The sequence below is a fragment of the Excalfactoria chinensis genome, chromosome 15, assembly GCF_039878825.1.
Source record: "Excalfactoria chinensis isolate bCotChi1 chromosome 15, bCotChi1.hap2, whole genome shotgun sequence".
Classification (NCBI taxonomy): Eukaryota; Metazoa; Chordata; class Aves; order Galliformes; family Phasianidae; genus Excalfactoria; species Excalfactoria chinensis.
Genome location: NC_092839.1, coordinates 9544360 through 9561411, shown reverse-complemented (window position 1 = coordinate 9561411; position 17052 = coordinate 9544360). Strand labels below are relative to the sequence as shown.

The window sequence follows — 17052 nt, the reverse complement described above, 5'->3', positions numbered from 1 at the left end:
AGCCGGGCCTTTGTCCCCGGCTCTTTGTCTGGCAATCTGCTCCCCTCGGGAGCAGCAGCGACAGACCCGCTCTGCTGTGCCTTAACGACGCGGAGCCGAGCAGCCCCCGGCCCCGGCTGCGTCCCGGCCGCCTGCGGGAAGGACGCGGTTGGAATTGCTAATCGCCCACCGCTCCGCACGGGTCCCACGGCCTGGGCTCAGCACCACGCAACCCCCGTGTGCAGGGGGAGAGTGGGGACGGGGGCAGAGCTGGGCGCTGAGGAGCAGCGGTGGATGCGGGGGCACCGCGGGGAGCCCGTCCCATCCCAAGAGCGGGGCACGTCCCACGTTCCTTGCAGTGAGACCGTGAGCCAAAGGGATGCAGCCCTCCATCCCCCACACCCGCACGAGGATGCTCCTGCCCATCCCAGACGCACAGGTCCCCAAAGACCCTCGCACTGTGCACCCCCACCAACCCCTCCCTCTCCAGCACGGCACTGGGGAACAATCGCCTCCGAGCCCTGCGAGCGAGCAGGAATTATTTCCATACAGCTGCTCGGGAAGGCAGGGATGGGGATGCAGCCATCACCCAACTGCGCTCCGGGAGAACGCCCGGGCCTTTCTTCTGGCTCTCCCCCTCCCTGCCGTGGTGGGGGCAGGTTTGGGGGGGGGCCAGCCGTGCTGCAGTCAGCAATATTAGCACAGCTCCGCAGGACTGATTGCAGGTTATTAACATACATTATCTCAGTCCCCTGCCTCTGAAAGGAGCCAGTTCCTATTCCCCCTCTCCCAGCCCTCCCTCCCCCTGTCTTTTACACTTAATTACCTCCCTTATTACACCACAGCCTGGAGAGAGAAAAAATCACAGGGCAGCGGGCAGGCAGGCAAGCTCGGCCCAACTAGGGCGTAAGTAATCGCCCGTTCTGCAAACGTGCCTTCAAGAAAAGTGATCACACACACACAGATAAATAAATAAAGGAGCGCAAGGCTGGGAGCCGGAGGCCCAGGGATGGAGATGCTGGGGCCGACCCTAAGGCTGCACCTTGGGGAGAGGTGACCTTGGACTTGGACTGACGTCAGGGCTGCGCTGCAGGGCCAGATGGGGTTCATGTTGTGGCTCCAGCGAGTGCTGCTGGGGGGAGCGAGCCCCAGTGCTGTGGGGGGAGCCCCAGCCTGGGAACAGGAGTAGGGTGGGCTGTGGGGTGCCACTGGGATGAGAGGTGTGCTGGGCTATGGGATGCTGTGTGCTATGGGTATCCAGGGCTATAGCATGAGCTGGGCTGTGGGATGCGATGGGACATGGTCTGCCCAGGGTTATGGGGTGTCCTAAACTATAGGATGCTGTGGGTACTCCAGTCTATAGGTGTCCTGGGTTATGGGATTCTATAGAACATGGGGTAACTCAGGTTAGGGGATGTCCTGGGCTGTGGGGTGCTGTGGAACATGGGATACCCTTGGTTATGGGATGCCACACAAAGCAGTGTATGCTTGCTGGCCCCACACAAATGCAGAGCAGAGATGCCCCCAGCTCCCAGCACAAGATAAAGGAGCACACGGCCACCAGTGTGCCACAGGCAGCAATAGGATCAGGGTGACGCCACAGGGTGCTGCTCTTGTCCCCTGCATGTGACACTGTGTGCCCAGCCAAAGGGCACCATCAGGACCCCACAGGACCTCGGGTTGCTCAGGGCTGAGTGCTGCAGTGCCCTCAGTGCAGCACAGGGCTTGGGGACAGCATGGCCTTTCCCAAGCTGCTCACAGAGGAGTGGGATGCTCACGGTGCAACAGAGGGAGCACCGGCTTCCAGGGGACTGCAGAGCAAGGCAAGGCTGGCTGAGGTTCTCAAGCTGGTAGCAGAGCAGAGGCTCATAGGAAGCAGGTTCTTTGTGCTGGGTCCCCCAGCTCACCGTGCCCCACAAGCCCTTTGTCACCTCCAGCTGGCACAAGGGCTTGCTCCAGAGCTCCCGCTGCAGCTCCCAGCTCATTTTGCAGGGCACTGGCTTTGCAGTGGGAGCAATGATGGGCAGCAGAAGCACTCCAGCCTGGTCCCCACTGTCACCTGCCAGCTGCAAGGACAGCCAGCTTGGGACCACGGCCTGCCTGCAAGAAGGGCTTCATCTTGTTCCGGGGGGGGGGGGAGCCCGGGGGGAGCAGCATGAGCGGCTGTGCCGCGTGCTCAGTGCAGGAAAGGGAGGAGGGGGAGTGGGGGCTCCGGGAGGGAACAATGCACCGCCACGAGCCCAGCTATTGTTGTGGGCTGCGAAGGTCACGGGACTTCCCCCGGGACAGGGATAGGGATAGGGACATGGGAAAAGGGCAGAAGGTGGGGAAAGGGACAAGGGAAGAGGGATGATGACAGGGGAAAGGGGCAGCGGGAAAGGATTGGGGGGGAGGACAGATGGGACAGTGAAGAGAGGCTGGGAACGAGGAGCAGGAATGGGGATGGAGAACAAGGGAAGGAACAAGGGAAAAATAAAAGGGTCATCGGAAAGGGACAGGAGACAGAGATAAAGACAACGGAGAGGGACGTGGAATGGGGTTAGGAAGAAGGAACAGGGATGGAGATAAGGGATGGGAACCGGGACAGAGAATAGGAACAGCGACAGCGCCTGGACCCCCGCCCCGTCATTCTCAGCCCCGGGGGCTGGCGGCAGGGAGACAAAGGCAGCAGGAGGCAGCACACCCCCAGCCCAACCCCCCCCCCCCCCCCCGCCCCATGTCCCCGCATGTCCCCATTGTCCGCGGCTGGGGGGTGGGACAGAGGGAAGCAGGGAGCGAGGACCCAACACTGCCACGACGCTCCGGGGGGCTCCGGGGGCTCGGGGAGGGGGGGCTCGGGGCGCGGCCGGGCGGAGCGGCCCCCTCCCCCCCGCCGCCTGCCTTCCTCCCCCTCCTCCTCCTCCTCCCCCTTCTCCTCTCCTCCTCCTCCTCCTCCTCAGCCTCCTCTCCTCCTCCTCCCCGCCGCCCGCCCCTCGCACTCCGCTCCCCGCTCCTCGCAGCCCGCAACACCGGCCCGGAGCGCAGCGCGGGGCCGGGGGCCGCCCCGGGCCGGGCCAGTGCCGGTACCGGGGCCGGTGGCGGTGCCGGAGCTGTCCAGTGCTGAAGGCTCCGGCCCGGCCCCGCCATGCCCCGCTCCTTCCTGGTGAAGAAGCTGAAGGCGGACGCGTTCCCTCTCGCCGGGGCCCCCGCGCCCCCCTACGCCCCCCTGGAGCCCCCCTACGCGCTGCCCGGCCCCGCTGCCGGAGATGGTGAGTGCGGGGCGGGGGGCTCCGGGGAACGCCCCCCCCACACCCCATTGTGTGCGCCCGACGGGGCAGCAGGGGGGTACCGGGATACTGGGGGAGCGAGGCCGGGGGGATTCGGGAGGGCAGGAAGAGGGCGACGAGGGGTTCCCAACGCTGCGTCCCGCGGGTCCCGTCCTTGTTCGCCTTTGTGGGTTCCCCCCCCACCCCCCATCCTCCTCCCCAGCGCCACCAGCCCCTGCCGAAGTTGGTCCTTGGGGACGCGGTGACAGCGGTAACGCAGGGGATGGAATCACGGCGGACCCCGCTCTCCCCGCGGTTGGGGGCAGCGAGGAGGGCTCCTTTCAGCTCAAGTTTTGGGGGTCACGAAGCAGCCGGGAGCGGGGCGGGGGGGTGGGGGGGCCGGGCTGCTCGCCGTGCCTGCGGCTTTCATTGTTCGCAGCCCCGCTCCCCTCCGACAGCTCCGCGCGCGCTGTCACCTCCCTGGGCACAATGAGGGGGGTGGGGGCAGCCCCCTCCCTGGCACTGGGAGAGGTACGAAGGGTGGGCAGGAGGGTGGCAGGGCCCCCAGTTCCCCGAGCTTCGGGGTGACACCGGACCGGGCTCTGTGCGGGTCACCTGCGCTCAGCAGAGACCCCCGACGGGGAGAGCGGGGGGGGGGTGTGTGCCATGGAAGGGGACGGCGATGGGGACTTTTTTCGCAGGTCACGGTTCGGCTGCTCCTGGAGCCGTAGGCTGCGCTGGGTGCAGCGATGGGCCCGATCCAGCCCCATGCAGCCAACGCTGCTCTGCGTGTCCTCATTTCTGCCGCCCAACACACGGGCAGGGGGCAATGCCCAAGCAAACCCGGGGGTCCCTTTCTCCTCCCCACCCTACAGGGAGTAGGAGCTGGTGGGGGAGGGATGCACTGCAGCTGGGCAGAAGCTGCCGACGCTGCTCTCCTGGAAATAACCTTGCTGCATGCTTGGAGGCAGCGTGAGAAATTGCTGAGCAGAGCGCTTTCTGCACAGCCCGTGCGACCGCACTGTCAGCACAGCGCGGGCAGCGGGGGGGGCTGCACCATGCCCCAGCCTCACAGACCCCTCCCCACAGCAACGCAGGGACCCCCCCAGCCTCGATGGAACAAAGCATAGGGGCCCCGCAGCTGCAGCTCACTCCAGGTGGCCCAGATAAGGGGATCCCAAAGGTGGGAGAGGGGCTGCATTTAGGGGGTGTTGTTTGTGGGGTGTGGTGTGCGTCCTGCCCCACAGCCATGCATCAGTGCCAGTGAGCGTGGCAGTGTGCTGAGCCCCCTAACAGCCCTCACCATCACCACCAGCAGCAGGGATGAGTCTTCTGGAGCAGCTGGCAAGGGCCATTGTGCACAAAGCAGGTGACTGCCAGGACCAGTGTAGGGCAGCCTGGGTGGCCACGTGTCCCACTGTGTGTTCCCCGAGCTGCTGGCCCAGCTGGGAGGCGCTGGGAGCATGCAGTGCAGTGACCATCGCATGCTGGCAGCAGAGGGATGGAGTCACTTATGGCATTGCTCTGGCGCGGGTCAAGAGTCAATTACCCAAAGCCATGAGCAGATCTGCATCAGTGTCACGTGGGGTGACGCTGCCAGCATGGCCCTGAGCCCCCTCTGCTCCTGGGGCCTAGGGGTCACTGTCCTCAGTGTGAGCCCAATGCCCCCAGTGCCACCGGTCCCCACGTGCCACCATACTGGGGGGCATGGGGTCACCTCTCTGGGCCCTTTCGTGCTCACCTCTGCTCTCTCACCCCATTCCTAGAAACAGGGAGACAGGGATAGGAGCTGAGCCCACCACCTCTGCATCCCATCAGGCCAGGACGCAGGGCAGGCTCATCCCCTGTGCACACGAGGCAGCTCCGATGTGCAGGGACAGTGACCTCTGGGTATTTTCAGCTCACTGCTGGGCAGATCCCAACCCAGAGGAGGATGACCCATGTGTCGTCCCCACAGGGTACCTGCAGCACTGCCTGGCGCCCGCCGGCTACAACCCCGACAAGAAGCAGGGGCTGCCGCCGGCACCGCCAGACCCGGCCTACGCTCCCAGCCAAGAGGAGTACAGCGATCCCGAGAGCCCCCAGTCCACCTTCTCTGCCCGCTACTTCAACGGGGAGGCGGCGGTGACGGACAGCTACTCCATGGACGCCTTCTTCATCACCGACGGCCGGTCGCGTCGACGCGGGGAGAGCCAACGCCGCGGCAGCCACCGTCACTCCTGCCCCGAGTGCGGCAAGACCTACGCCACCTCCTCCAACCTCAGCCGTCACAAGCAGACCCACCGCAGCCTGGACAGCAAGATGGCCAGGAAATGCCCGACCTGCGGCAAGGCGTACGTCTCCATGCCCGCCCTGGCCATGCACGTCCTCACCCACAACCTCAAGCACAAGTGCGACGTCTGCGGCAAAGCCTTCAGCCGGCCCTGGCTGCTGCAGGGCCACATGCGTTCGCACACCGGGGAGAAGCCCTTTGGCTGCTCTCACTGTGGGAAGGCCTTCGCCGACCGCTCCAACCTGCGCGCCCACATGCAGACCCACTCCGCCTTCAAGCACTACAAGTGCAAGCAGTGCGAGAAGACCTTCGCCCTCAAGTCGTACCTCAACAAGCACTACGAGTCCGCCTGCTTCAAGGGCTCCGAACACAGCTGTGCAATAGGGAACTAGTCCCCGTGCCCCCCCTCCCCCCCGCCCCCACCGCAGCCCCCCCACCACCTCCACCCCTCCCCATCCTGATGCCAGCTGCCGCTACGGGGCTGGAGGATGCTTCCCACATCTCCCACACCCCTAAATACAAAGGAGCCCCCGGCCCTTGGGAAGGGCTGGATGCAGTCCCCGCAGCCAGGCAGGTCTCTCTGCAGGGACTGCCCCGGGAGCATCGCCTGCACCCGGGCCAGACCTTTCCCAGCTCGCGATGCTCACCCTTATTTATTTAATTTATTCCTATTATTTATTTAGAGCTGCTGCTTCTCCTCCCAGGAACCGCCGGGGAGAAAAGACACTCACCCGGTCCGTAGCAAGGACAGGACCACGGGGCGAAGAGCCAGGCAGGACTGACGGACCCCTCCCTCCCCGCCGCCCCCTCCCACACGGGCACGGCCCCTGGGGCACAACCCAGACCCGAGCCCTCAGCCCCTGTTGGGCTGCTCCCATCCCTTCTCCCCCCTGGCCAACCCCAGGCCCCTCTGCCCTCCCCCCTCGCACACCCCGGGAAGGGGGTCAGTGGTGCCGCAGAGCCCGGGTGAGTCTATTGAATCGATGCTCTTATTTATATTATTTATTCCTTCTGCTTTTCACTATTTATTTGCCAAGACCGGAGGCGGATCGCCGTGCCGGGGACACAGCCACGGGGACACAGATGGGGACACAGCCCCAAGAGACAGAACCCCACACCGCCAGGTCCCGTTCTGCTCCCTGCACTGGGACGAAGCAGCGATTCTATGCAACCCCCGTCCCGCAGCGAGCCGCTCCTACCTCGGGCCTCGGCACGCAGGGGCTCAGCCCGGCTCTCTCTTTGCAGTCTTCCTGCTCCGTCTTCCTCCCACCGCAGTCTTCCTCCCGCCGTGCCCGTGGCTCCCAGGGTCGCTTTGAGCCCCGTGGGCAACCCGAGCTGCAGCGCCTCGGGGCTGCCCCGTGTGTTATACTGTACATAGAGGATAACCACAGCAATAATTTTTTCCGTGCATGATCGCTTTTCTTTTTCTGCCAGGTTTTGTATTGGACAGGTCGCGGTAAGAGGAGAACCGACCGCCCGCAGTATTACTTGTAATGCAATTCAGGGATATAAAAGGGACTTCTGCCACTACCAGGTGTGTCTCGGGCTGTTTGTGCACACAGCGCTGGGTGGGCAGCAGGTGCTCCGTGCACATCCTCAAAGGGCAGTGGTGGCACCTGCAGTGCAAGCTCTGCAAACAGTGCTGTGCCCCAATATCAGCACTGCACCCCTATATCAGCACTGCACCCCAGTATCAGCAGTGCACCCCTATATCAGCACTGCACCCCTATATCAGCGCTGCACCCCTATATCAGCACTGCACCCCTATATCAGCACTGCACCCCGAGTGGCCCTGCATCCTGCTCTCAGAGCATCACCCCGCTTGCAAGAAGCACCAGGGGGAGCAGCAGAGCTGAAAGCAAAGCAAAGAATCCCAGCAGTGGGGTGGGGATCCTGGGGATTTCCTAGCTGGGATCACTGGGTGTTGCATCCCGAATCCACCAATGGGGCTCTGCTGTGCTGTCCTTCCTCATCCTCACCGTCACCAGTGAAGGGCAGAGGGGTCACCCAGCACTGTGTGGGTCGCTGCCCCTGGGATGAGACCCCAAGTCAGCACTGGGGATAAAGAACCGTGCATCTGGGGGTGTACAGGAGCTGGAGCAGGGCTGTGGGGGACTCGGAACAGGGGGCGTGGGGGACCCAAACTCTTCCCCAGAACCTCTCCACCCCTGGGGACACTGATTCCAAGAAAGGACCCAGAAATATCCCAGAACATCCATCCCAACCAGGAGCCGGACCCGGTGACCCGGTGCCCCGTGTTCCTTCTCACCCGGAATATCCCACAGCTCCACGAAGACAGACCCACGGCTAAAGCCCACCCCGACTCCTCCTTCTCCCCCCTCCCATGCGTGATCCCCCACCCCCCCCGCGCTATCCGTGTCGGATCCACGCAGCTCCAGGCAATGACCCCACTCTGCTCCTCAGCGCACGGACCCCGAGCTGTTCAGTGTCCCATCCCCGACGGCACCGCCGCCCCCGGGGCTCGGAGCCAACCCCTTCCGCGGTTTCACCGTGACGCTGCAAAGAGCGGCGATGGCGGCGGGCGGCGGGCGGGCGGCGCTGCGGGGAGCGGCGCTGCGCGGGGCGGGGGGAGGCGGTGCGGGGCGCGGAGCGGCGGAGCGGCGGCCGGAGGTGGCGGCGGTGGCCATGGCCGAGGAAGAGGGGAACGGTGACACCGGGAGTATCCACACGCAGCACATTGCCGCCGTACACAACGTGCCCATGAGCGTCCTCATCCGGCCCATCCCCTCCGTGCTGGAGCCGGAAAAAGTGCGGAGTTTGGTGCGGACCCTGCAGGTGGGTGCGGGGGCAGGGAGCGGGGGGAGGGTGCGGAGACGGCGGAGTCGGATGTATCGAGGGGTCCGGGGTGCCGGGGGGGTCACAGGTGCCGGGAGTGCATGGGGTCGGGGATGCCGGGCTCTATGAGGCGCGGAGGGGTCGGAGGTGCCGAAGGGACGCGGGGTGCCGGGAGGTTCGGGGGTCAGTGCGACGCGGGGTCGGGTCGCCCCGGTTCGGGGGTTCCGGGGCACTGCCGAGGAAGCGCGCAGCAGCGTGGCTCTCTCCATCCTTCTCTCCTTCGCCCTCTCTCCCTCCAGGAGGACCCCGAGCGTGTCCCCCCTATCGACGTGCTATGGATCAAGGGCAGTCAGGGCGGGGACTACTTCTACTCCTTCGGGGGGTGTCACCGCTACGCGGCGCACCGCGAGCTGCGCCGGGACACCATCCCCGCCAAGATCATCCCGTCCACGCTCAGCGACCTCCGCACCTACCTGGGCTCCTCCACGCCCGAACTGCGCTGAGACAGACCCCCCCCCAAGCCCGGGGCTGAGCCGGGTACCGCTCTTGTCCCCGGCGCTGCGGTTGGGTTGGGTCGCGGGGGGGGGGGGTCCCGGTGCCGGTGGGTGTCACTCACGGCCGGGAGGTGGCGACCGTGTGCCGCGGGAACGGGGCGGGGAGGGACCGGACCAGAACATTGCGAACCGAGGGCCGGGAACTGCCCGAACCGGGACATCTCGAACCAGGACATTGAGAACCAGGATATCTCCAAACTGGGACATCTCCGAACCGGTGCAGCACCGAACCAGGCACAGCTGAGCCGGAATATCTCTGAATCAGGAGGGACTGGGTCGAGTTGGGGCATGTGGAACTGGGACAGGACAAAGCCAAACCCAGGCACCACCGAACCAGGGCACCGCCGAACTGGGACACACACAAACCAGGACGATCCTGTATCGAGGTGCACACCAACCCCAGCCTTCCCTCCACCACTCCAGGCTCACCCCAAGTTGTGCCTGCCACAGAGCTGCCTGCTCCATCCTCAGATGCATCCCACAGCCCCTTCTCAATAGGGTTGTCTCCAAGGGACACCCACCGCTGCTCTGGGAATAAAGGTGACCAAACCCCCTGGTCTGTGTGCTGGTGCTGGGTGTGGGAGAAGCAGTGAGATGGGGCACAGAGACGTGTGGGATGGGGATGGATGCTGTGCTGGTACCCAGTGCTGTGCCAGCAGACAGGCACTGTGCTGGGAGCTGGGTGCTCAGATGGGGACAAATATGGGGTCAGTCCATGCTGCCGTGGGGTTGACTCTACTCTGCTTCTGAGTGCAGTTGCATCATGCTGGGATGCTGTCAGCTCTGCAAACGCCACGTCTTCACCCCATGTGCAAGCTGGAAAAACCACACTGAGCATCCCACAGCTATCCGGCATCCCTCAGAGCCAGGAACCGGGGAGGGGAAAGGCCACTGACTCACCCCATTGCATCGTGAGTCAGCAGCAGGACTGGGACAGGAACCGTGTCCGGACACTCTGCCTGCTGGCCACAATCCATGCCAGCTGGATCCTGTTCTTCAAGGGCAGGAATGGGCCAGGGCTGAGAGCTGGGAGGAGGGCACGGGCAGCTCTGCAGGGGTTTGCAGCCATCCCTTTGCACAGCACGGTGCTGCCTGCTGCTCGGGGCACACTTGGCCTCTACTGAGTTTCCGCAGGAAGGGCTGGCTGGGCTGGGGGCTGTCGGGCAGGGGCTGGGGGTGTGCACTGCTGGGCTGCATGCGTCGCATCAAAGCTGCCTCCGCCGGGAGGAAACCCTGCAAGCGTGTGCAGAGAGAGCAGCCCTGCTGCACGGCTCCCTCATGGGCCGTAAATTGCTGCGAAGAATTGTGGCGTGCTAAAAAGTTTCCTCTCCATCGGGCGCGGGGGGAGGGAGGAGGTGGCAGCTCCTTCTGCAGCACAGATCACATCACACACAGAAATGGGACCCTGGAGCAGGGAGGGGGTTTTGCTCAGCCCCAGGCAGCGTCACCAGCGTGGGGATCTCTCCAGGGCTCTGCATGTCCAGTGTTCACAGGGGGGGACACTCAGCACCAGGTCAGTGCCATGGCAGGAGCACTCCCAGCTCCCGACTGGCATGGGGATGAGCCTTGCCAAAGCCAGCCATCCCTGAGTCTGTCCATCCATCCGTCCATCCATCCCTCCACCTGTCCTCCTTCCCTCTGCCTGACCTGCAGGGTCTCCGGTGTCGTCGGCTGACAGCCGATCTCAGCTGCCTCCAATCCATTCGTTCCAGGCCAGGAACAAAGGCGCTTTGTGGGCTCCCTCCCGCTCTGTCTCGGCTGGCTGGGAGGGTCTCAGCTCCGGAACTGGGACAGACTTCCCCACACGACAGCCGTGTAATGCCTTCCAGACCAGCCCACAGGTATGGCTCCTGTAAGGGGCCCGAGAACCCCGCAATGCCCCGGGCACAGCCACCGGCACAGGGACCTGCCAGGACTGCTGCCATCAGCCCCATCCCAGCATCCCCATCCCACTGTCCCCATCCCAGTCACTCAGGTACAGACCAGAGGCAGCTGATGATAGCACAAGTCTCCCCGTATTTGTAAGTAGAGTCAGCATCCCCTTGGCTTGCAGAGGGAGTGGGATGAGATGGAGTGAGATGGGATAGGCCGATGTGGCATGGCATGGCATGAGGTGGTACAGGATGAGTCAGGTCAGGCTAGCACTGCTTTGCCCAGCCCCAAGCAGGATCAGCTCTTTGTCCTGGCAGCCACATGCTCTGCACAGCCATGGGATCTGGAATCCATTTGCCTCGCAAGAAGCAGTGTTTTCCCAGCAGGACTGTAGCAGCACAGAGTGGCAGGGAGCAGATCCGGCCCCCTGTGCCATCTGCTCTATGTTTATTTTCTTACACTTAAGTATCACCTCTCAGATAAATGCTCTCCAGAGTGGGAAGGCAGGGGGCATTTCCCAGCACACGGGAGGGAAACGCAGCCCTGGGGGCTGCCAGTGCCCCATTGTAGACCTTCTTTGGGCTGCTCTCAGCTGTGGCACACAGCATGCCATGCATGGAGGGGACACATCCTGTCCTGCACACTGGCTGAGCAGCACAGGAAAGCCAGGCAGCTGCCTCACATCCCCACGCTTCAGCAGCATCCGCTGCTCCCCGCAGCCCCCCGCTGCACATGTGCACACACACACGCACATGCAGGCACACCAGCACCCCATGCATGGAGGTGCCCTCAGACATGCCATGCACCCCCGTGCAGCCCTGCAGTGTTGGGAGCTCAGGGCTCCCCCTGCTTGTCCCCGTCAGCTGGTGGCCATGTGTGGCGGCTGCACCTGAGTACACAGCCGCCGCCATCCGTCTTGCTGCCTGTCAGTGCTGGGGTGGGGGGCCTCAGCTTGCACCCAGCGGGGTGCACAGGGGCTGCCTTCCCCCTGCCCCCCTCCAGTAGCCCCCTGCAGCACACCCCCTTTGCAGGAAGCTGTGTCCCCCTGAGGACCATCCATTGGCTGCAGGCACCTGCCTGCTCCTTGCACCTCATGCCCAGGGTCTGCCTGTCTCCAGCTCTGCTGTTCAGGGGACCATTTGCAGAAGATGAACTCTGGTCTGTGCCACAAAGAGTTGGGGGTGGGGGGGCACACGTTCCCCAGCTCAATGAGGGGCTGTGGACATGGAGCTGACAAGGGAAATGTATTTGTGTCTATGCAGAAGCCCAAAGCAGCCCCCAGCCCCACAGGCTGCACACTCCCATCCCCATGGTTCCCTGAAGCGGCCCTCACCCCCCTGCAGTGTGATTTACAGGCTCTGCACAGGAGGACAAATGGTGAAGGCAAACAGGGTCAGGGCCCCGCAGCAAGGGGCAGGGGGGCCTTTTGCTCCTGGTAGGACTCATGCTCCTGTTACACAGGAGGATGGCCCCAGGAGGGACATGGTGACATGCCATCCCATGGATCTGTGCTCCAGGACCCAGCCAGCTGCCCTGCCCTGGGTTGTTCAGCGTATCCCTTGTGCCCACAGACACCATTCCAAGCCCCCAGCACATCCCCTTTTTGCCCCCATTGCCCTGTGTCTTCATTGGCCCTGTATTCTCCCTGAGTGCAGGGTTGGGGAGGCAACCACTACCGCTCAGGGAGAGCAGCCCTCAGGACACTGCAGCTCTGCAGCTCCAGGGCTCAGCTCTGCAGGAAGGGACTTGGATTTTCCACTGCTGGCACACACCTCCCTCCAGCAGAGGAAGCACTCCTGGCAGCCTGGCAGTGCCTTGTTGTGCTGTCAGGACCAATGTTTACATCCTCATCCTGCCTCGTGGCAGCACGCAGGGTGCCAGCCCTGTGCACAAGGTGCTTCAGGGCTCAGCCTGGCCACCCCTGCCCCAGCAAGGCAGCACATCCCCTGGCCAAGAGCCGCTCTCCCCTCCATGGAACAAATGTGGTGCCATCCCTCCAAGTGCCACCCTTCTCCTTGCCCCATCCCTTTTCCTGCGCACCTTATGCCACTCAGTGCGACCTACTGGTGGCTGAAGCCACACAGGGCTGAGGACACACTGGGGACGCTGCGTGTGGCACCTCTCTGGGGACTGCGGCACTCCCTATGGCCGGGTCATCAGTCCATGCCACGGTTTGGTACGACAGGCGGCACAACTGGGTCGTGTCACCATGTACCCACGAGGCACCTTTTGCTCGGGGCCACGCATCGGAGCGCAGCCAGGCCAGCAGCCAGCTGCGGGGGGAATCGTGATTTACACGGCCGGGCTGGGGCTGGCCGCTGGCCGCCTGCCTGGCCCCGAGCTGGGGGCCGGCTGGGGGTGGGCTCCAACACCAGCCCCTCCCCGGCCGTATAAATCACGATTCCCCCCGCAGCCGTCCGTCCCAGCCCCGCTCGGACGCAGGAGCGGAGCGGCAGCGGCGTGTCAGCGGGGAAAGGCTGCCCGCAGCCCGAGGGCTGCCCGCGGCGGGGCGGGGGGCTCCGGCCATGGCTTTCACCATGCTGCGTCCCATGGCTGCCCGCGTGCTCTACCCCGACATCGGCATGCTGTCGGAGGACGAGGAGAACCGCAGCGAGAGCGACACGTCGGACCAGTCCTACGGCTGCTGCGAGGGAGCGGAGGCACGGCGCAAGGTGCCCAGGAAGACGGGGCCCATGGTGATGGTGAAGCAGCGGCAGGCGGCCAACGCGAGAGAGCGGGATCGGACCCAGAGCGTCAACACCGCCTTCACGGCCCTGCGGACCCTCATCCCCACCGAACCCGTGGATCGGAAGCTGTCCAAGATCGAGACGCTGCGCCTGGCCTCCAGCTACATCTCGCACCTGGCCAACGTGCTGCTGCTGGGCGAGGGCTGCGAGGACGGGCAGCCCTGCTTCAGTGCCATCTACGGGGCCAAGGGCGATCTGGACAGCAAACAGCCTCGCAGCATCTGCACCTTCTGCCTCAGCAACCAGCGGAAAGGGGTGAGTGGGGGGGAGGGTCAGCACGTCCCTGGGATCGGGAGTTTGGGAGGATCGGCTCGTCCCTGTGAGCTCCACACGGGCTCCAGCTCTGGCCCCCGCTGGAGGCTTTGGCAGCTCCCGGCCAAATGCTGCTCGGAGCTGCACGCCCACAGTCCTGCTGGCGTCAGAGGGCCGGGCTGCTCCCCCACGTCCATCCGGGCCGGGAGCTCTCGGGGGGTTACAGTCACCCCAGGGCTGGGGCACGTGGCTGTGCCAAGAGGGAGCGCGGAGCAAGCGGGCTGGCCCCATCCCCATCCCATCCCTTGTCCCCATCCCATCCCTGGTCCCCATCCCATTGCCATCCCCATCCCATCCCCATGACCCTGTTCCCACGCCCCATGAGCCTCCCACAGTTGCAGCAGCAGGAGGAAGGCCCCATGCAGCGTGGTGCCAGATGGGGACTGGTGGTAGCACAGGGTTGGAGGCTGCAGAGTGACCCTAGAGTAGGTGAGGGGCACAGTCTCCACGCTGAGCCTATCCCACCAGCCATGCTGAGGTGCCTCTGTATCAGGATATAGGAACAGTGACCACCTACTGTGGCCAAGCCCTGGGGCTGCCAGACCTGTCCCAATCCCTTTGGGACCCATCACTGTCACCATCCGAGCAGTGGCTGCAGAGCATTTTTCAGCCCTCGGTGCTCTTTGGGTTTCTGCTGCTCCATTTTTAATTGCTCTTCCCACTTCCGTCCCCCCCCACTGCTGACTGGCCAAACTCTGCACCCCTTCCCAGCCCCTCCTGAGCATCCTCCTGCCCCAGTCCTTGACAGAGCTATCCCCAGCTGAGACCTGCAATGGCCAGGAGCCCTGGTGGCACTGGGACCTTGGGGGCAAGGATAAGAGCTGGGCTGGGGCCCCTCCGCACCTTCTGGCTCTGGAGCTGAGCTGGAAGTGGGCTGTCCTGGGCTGGAAATGGGCTGGAAATTGAATGTACTGGGCTGGGTTGGGCTGGAAATGGGCTGGAAATGGGCTGGGCAGGAACTAGGCTTGGCTGGAAATGGGCTGTATTGGGCTATGCTGGGCCAAGCTGGGCTCTGATGAGATGTACTGGGTTATACTGGGTTGGGCTGGGTTGGTTGCACTGAGTAGTGTCTGTGTCCAAGCCCCTTGTCCCCAGGCAGGGCTATGCTGGGGCTGTGTCCCTGTAACGTGGACATGAGGATCCAGGCTACCAACCCAGCAGCACCATGTATGAATACACACATTTATCCCTCCTGGGCAGCACCGAACCATCCTTGCCACTTCAGCACCCCAAAGGCCATTAGAGTGCAGTTCCTCCACGCTCACCCTGCTGGTGCCACACACTCCTGTGTCCCCAAGGCTATTCCCACTGGGACAACCTGAGCACCCCGCAGCTCTCCCCTCCTCTCTCCACAGGGCGGCCGCAGGGACCTCGGGGCCAACTGCCTGAAGGTGAGGGGGGTGACCCCACTGCGGGTGGCACGGAGATGAACCGGGGCCACCAGCTTCTGCAGGAGAACAGCGGCAAAGCCTGTCACAGCCAGCCCCAGAGACCGCAGCGGGAGGGAGGGAGCTGCCCGCCAGCCGCAGGCAATGGGGCACAGCAGGGCCGTGGGCTGGCACCGCACCGACGCCAGCACCGGCACCAGCACCGCGGCGAGAGGACGCTACTAGGGCTGGGAGATGGGGTCCCGCACCCCTGGGATGGTCCAATGGGGTGGGCTGGGATGAGCAGCCCGCACACGGCCGGCGTCGATGAGCTCGGGGGGGGGATGGCGACACAGCCCCGCAGGCGCTGTTGGTGCACGTGCAGCCACTTGGAAAATAAACCTTATTTTTCTGATGGGTGGGTGCCTGCCTGCTGCTCCCACTGCATGGCATGGGATCCTCAACACAGCCGTGTCCCAAAGTCCCTGTGCCTCTGTGCCATGCTCAGGTCCCAACCACAACACTGCCTGCTCTCCCTAAGAGCGTGAGACCCCGTGCACAGATGTCCCCATGTCCCTAAGCCCTGCAGGCAGCTGTGCTCCTATGACAGTCTGGGCTATGGAGAGCTTCAAGCTGTGCAATGGGATGCATGGGACACATGGGACGTATGGGACACATGGGACACATTCGGGTGCTCATGCAGTGCTTTGGGGTTCATCTCTGTTTCTGCATCTTTTTCATGGCCTGGGATGCTGTGACCACAGTGACTCCCACTGTTGCCACCACAGCTGCCACTGTCGCTGTGAATGGCCATATAGGACTTAAGATGCAGGGTCAGGCAGGGACGTGGGGGTTCCCAGCCCGGCCCCCCTGCTCACTGCAGGGAGCTGAGCCTGGGAAAGGTGCCGGGCTTGGGGGCATGCAGCTCCCAGGGGCTCCTGCATCCCATGGAGCTGAAACAGCTGTGGATGAGGCGGCCTGGGGTTGTTGGTGTGCCCCCCCCTCAGGGCCCTGGGCCGAACCTGCAGGGGTTCTGCAGGGCGAGAGCCCATTGCAGGAGGGGAGCACAGGATCCTGGTGCCATCCTCTCGCCCACCCTGGGGATGAAGCGATGGCGGGACCCCTTGGCCCCCCGTGTGGCCAGGCCATGCTGGCCCCCCGGCCCCCCTTTCCCTCGGGTTTGATTTATGGAGCTGACAGCACAGCGCAGCTGTGAGAGCGAGTCCCAGGCAGGGACCGGGGTGGGTGGGAGAGGTTTGTTCTCAGCGTGTCTAATGTGTCCCAGACCCCAATAAACAGCCGTGAGATTCTCCAAACATCCCCAGACACAGAATCCCTGCCCTTGGGTTTATCGGGGGGCAGGGGCTGGGGGTGGGGGCTTCACTCTGCAAACAGCTTGACCCGTAGATGAAAGGGACTGTCCTCCTGAAGCCGCTGGGAAACCCCTGTGCAGCCCCAGCCCCAGCAGTGCCGGTGGTCCTGGTGATGGGACACAGTCCTGCAGCATCCCCCACATCCCCACGCTGAGGATGGAGTCCCAGTGGGTCACAGTGCAGGACCTGGGCAACATAGCATGTCCCAGTGCCAGAGGCACGAGTCCCAGTGTGTCCCCTCACATTCCACTGCTGGGATTATTGGTCCCAGTGTACCCCAGTGCAGGAGCTGTGCATCCCAGTACATCCTAGTGCTGAGACCATGGGTTCCAGCATGTCCCAGTGCCAGGAACATGGGTCCCAGTGTGTCACAGTATCTCTCAATGCAGGAACTGTGCACTCCAGTGTGTCCTAATGCTGGGGCCATCTCACCAGGTCCCAGTTTTTAGCTGCAGATCTCAGCATGTCCCACTTCTGGGGTCACGGGTCCCAGCAAATCCCCGTGTAGGTGCTGTGCACCCTAGCACATCCCAGT

At 63.9% G+C, this 17052-nt stretch overlaps 3 protein-coding genes across 3 annotated transcripts; all 3 read left to right on the top strand.

Annotated features, from left to right (window-relative positions):
• The first annotated feature begins 2969 nt into the window (after window positions 1-2969).
• SCRT2 (scratch family transcriptional repressor 2) lies at window positions 2970-7025 on the top strand. Its single transcript, XM_072350267.1, has 2 exons — window positions 2970-3227; window positions 5182-7025. The coding sequence occupies exons 1-2, from the start codon at window positions 3104-3106 to the stop codon at window positions 5886-5888; spliced, it is 831 nt and encodes a 276-aa protein (XP_072206368.1). The 5' UTR covers window positions 2970-3103; the 3' UTR covers window positions 5889-7025.
• A 986-nt stretch (window positions 7026-8011) lies between these two features.
• SRXN1 (sulfiredoxin 1) lies at window positions 8012-9399 on the top strand. The gene is made up of 2 exons (XM_072350315.1): window positions 8012-8292; window positions 8592-9399. The coding sequence occupies exons 1-2, from the start codon at window positions 8029-8031 to the stop codon at window positions 8793-8795; spliced, it is 468 nt and encodes a 155-aa protein (XP_072206416.1). The 5' UTR covers window positions 8012-8028; the 3' UTR covers window positions 8796-9399.
• Window positions 9400-13155: 3756 nt separating this feature from the next.
• Window positions 13156-15548, top strand: TCF15 (transcription factor 15). The gene is made up of 2 exons (XM_072350400.1): window positions 13156-13720; window positions 15133-15548. The coding sequence occupies exons 1-2, from the start codon at window positions 13244-13246 to the stop codon at window positions 15205-15207; spliced, it is 552 nt and encodes a 183-aa protein (XP_072206501.1). The 5' UTR covers window positions 13156-13243; the 3' UTR covers window positions 15208-15548.
• Window positions 15549-17052: the final 1504 nt, after the last annotated feature.

Bases quoted from the DNA above. Each gene is read 5' to 3' on its own strand.
- TCF15 (XM_072350400.1), top strand. From the start codon at position 13,244: ATGGCTTTCACCATGCTGCGTCCCATGGCTGCCCGCGTGCTCTACCCC. The intron at 13,721-15,132 runs GTGAGTGGGGGG...CTCTCTCCACAG, and splicing joins TCAGCAACCAGCGGAAAGGG to GGCGGCCGCAGGGACCTCGG.
- SCRT2 (XM_072350267.1), top strand. From the start codon at position 3,104: ATGCCCCGCTCCTTCCTGGTGAAGAAGCTGAAGGCGGACGCGTTCCCT. The intron at 3,228-5,181 runs GTGAGTGCGGGG...TCGTCCCCACAG, and splicing joins CGGCCCCGCTGCCGGAGATG to GGTACCTGCAGCACTGCCTG.
- SRXN1 (XM_072350315.1), top strand. From the start codon at position 8,029: ATGGCGGCGGGCGGCGGGCGGGCGGCGCTGCGGGGAGCGGCGCTGCGC. The intron at 8,293-8,591 runs GTGGGTGCGGGG...CTCTCCCTCCAG, and splicing joins GTTTGGTGCGGACCCTGCAG to GAGGACCCCGAGCGTGTCCC.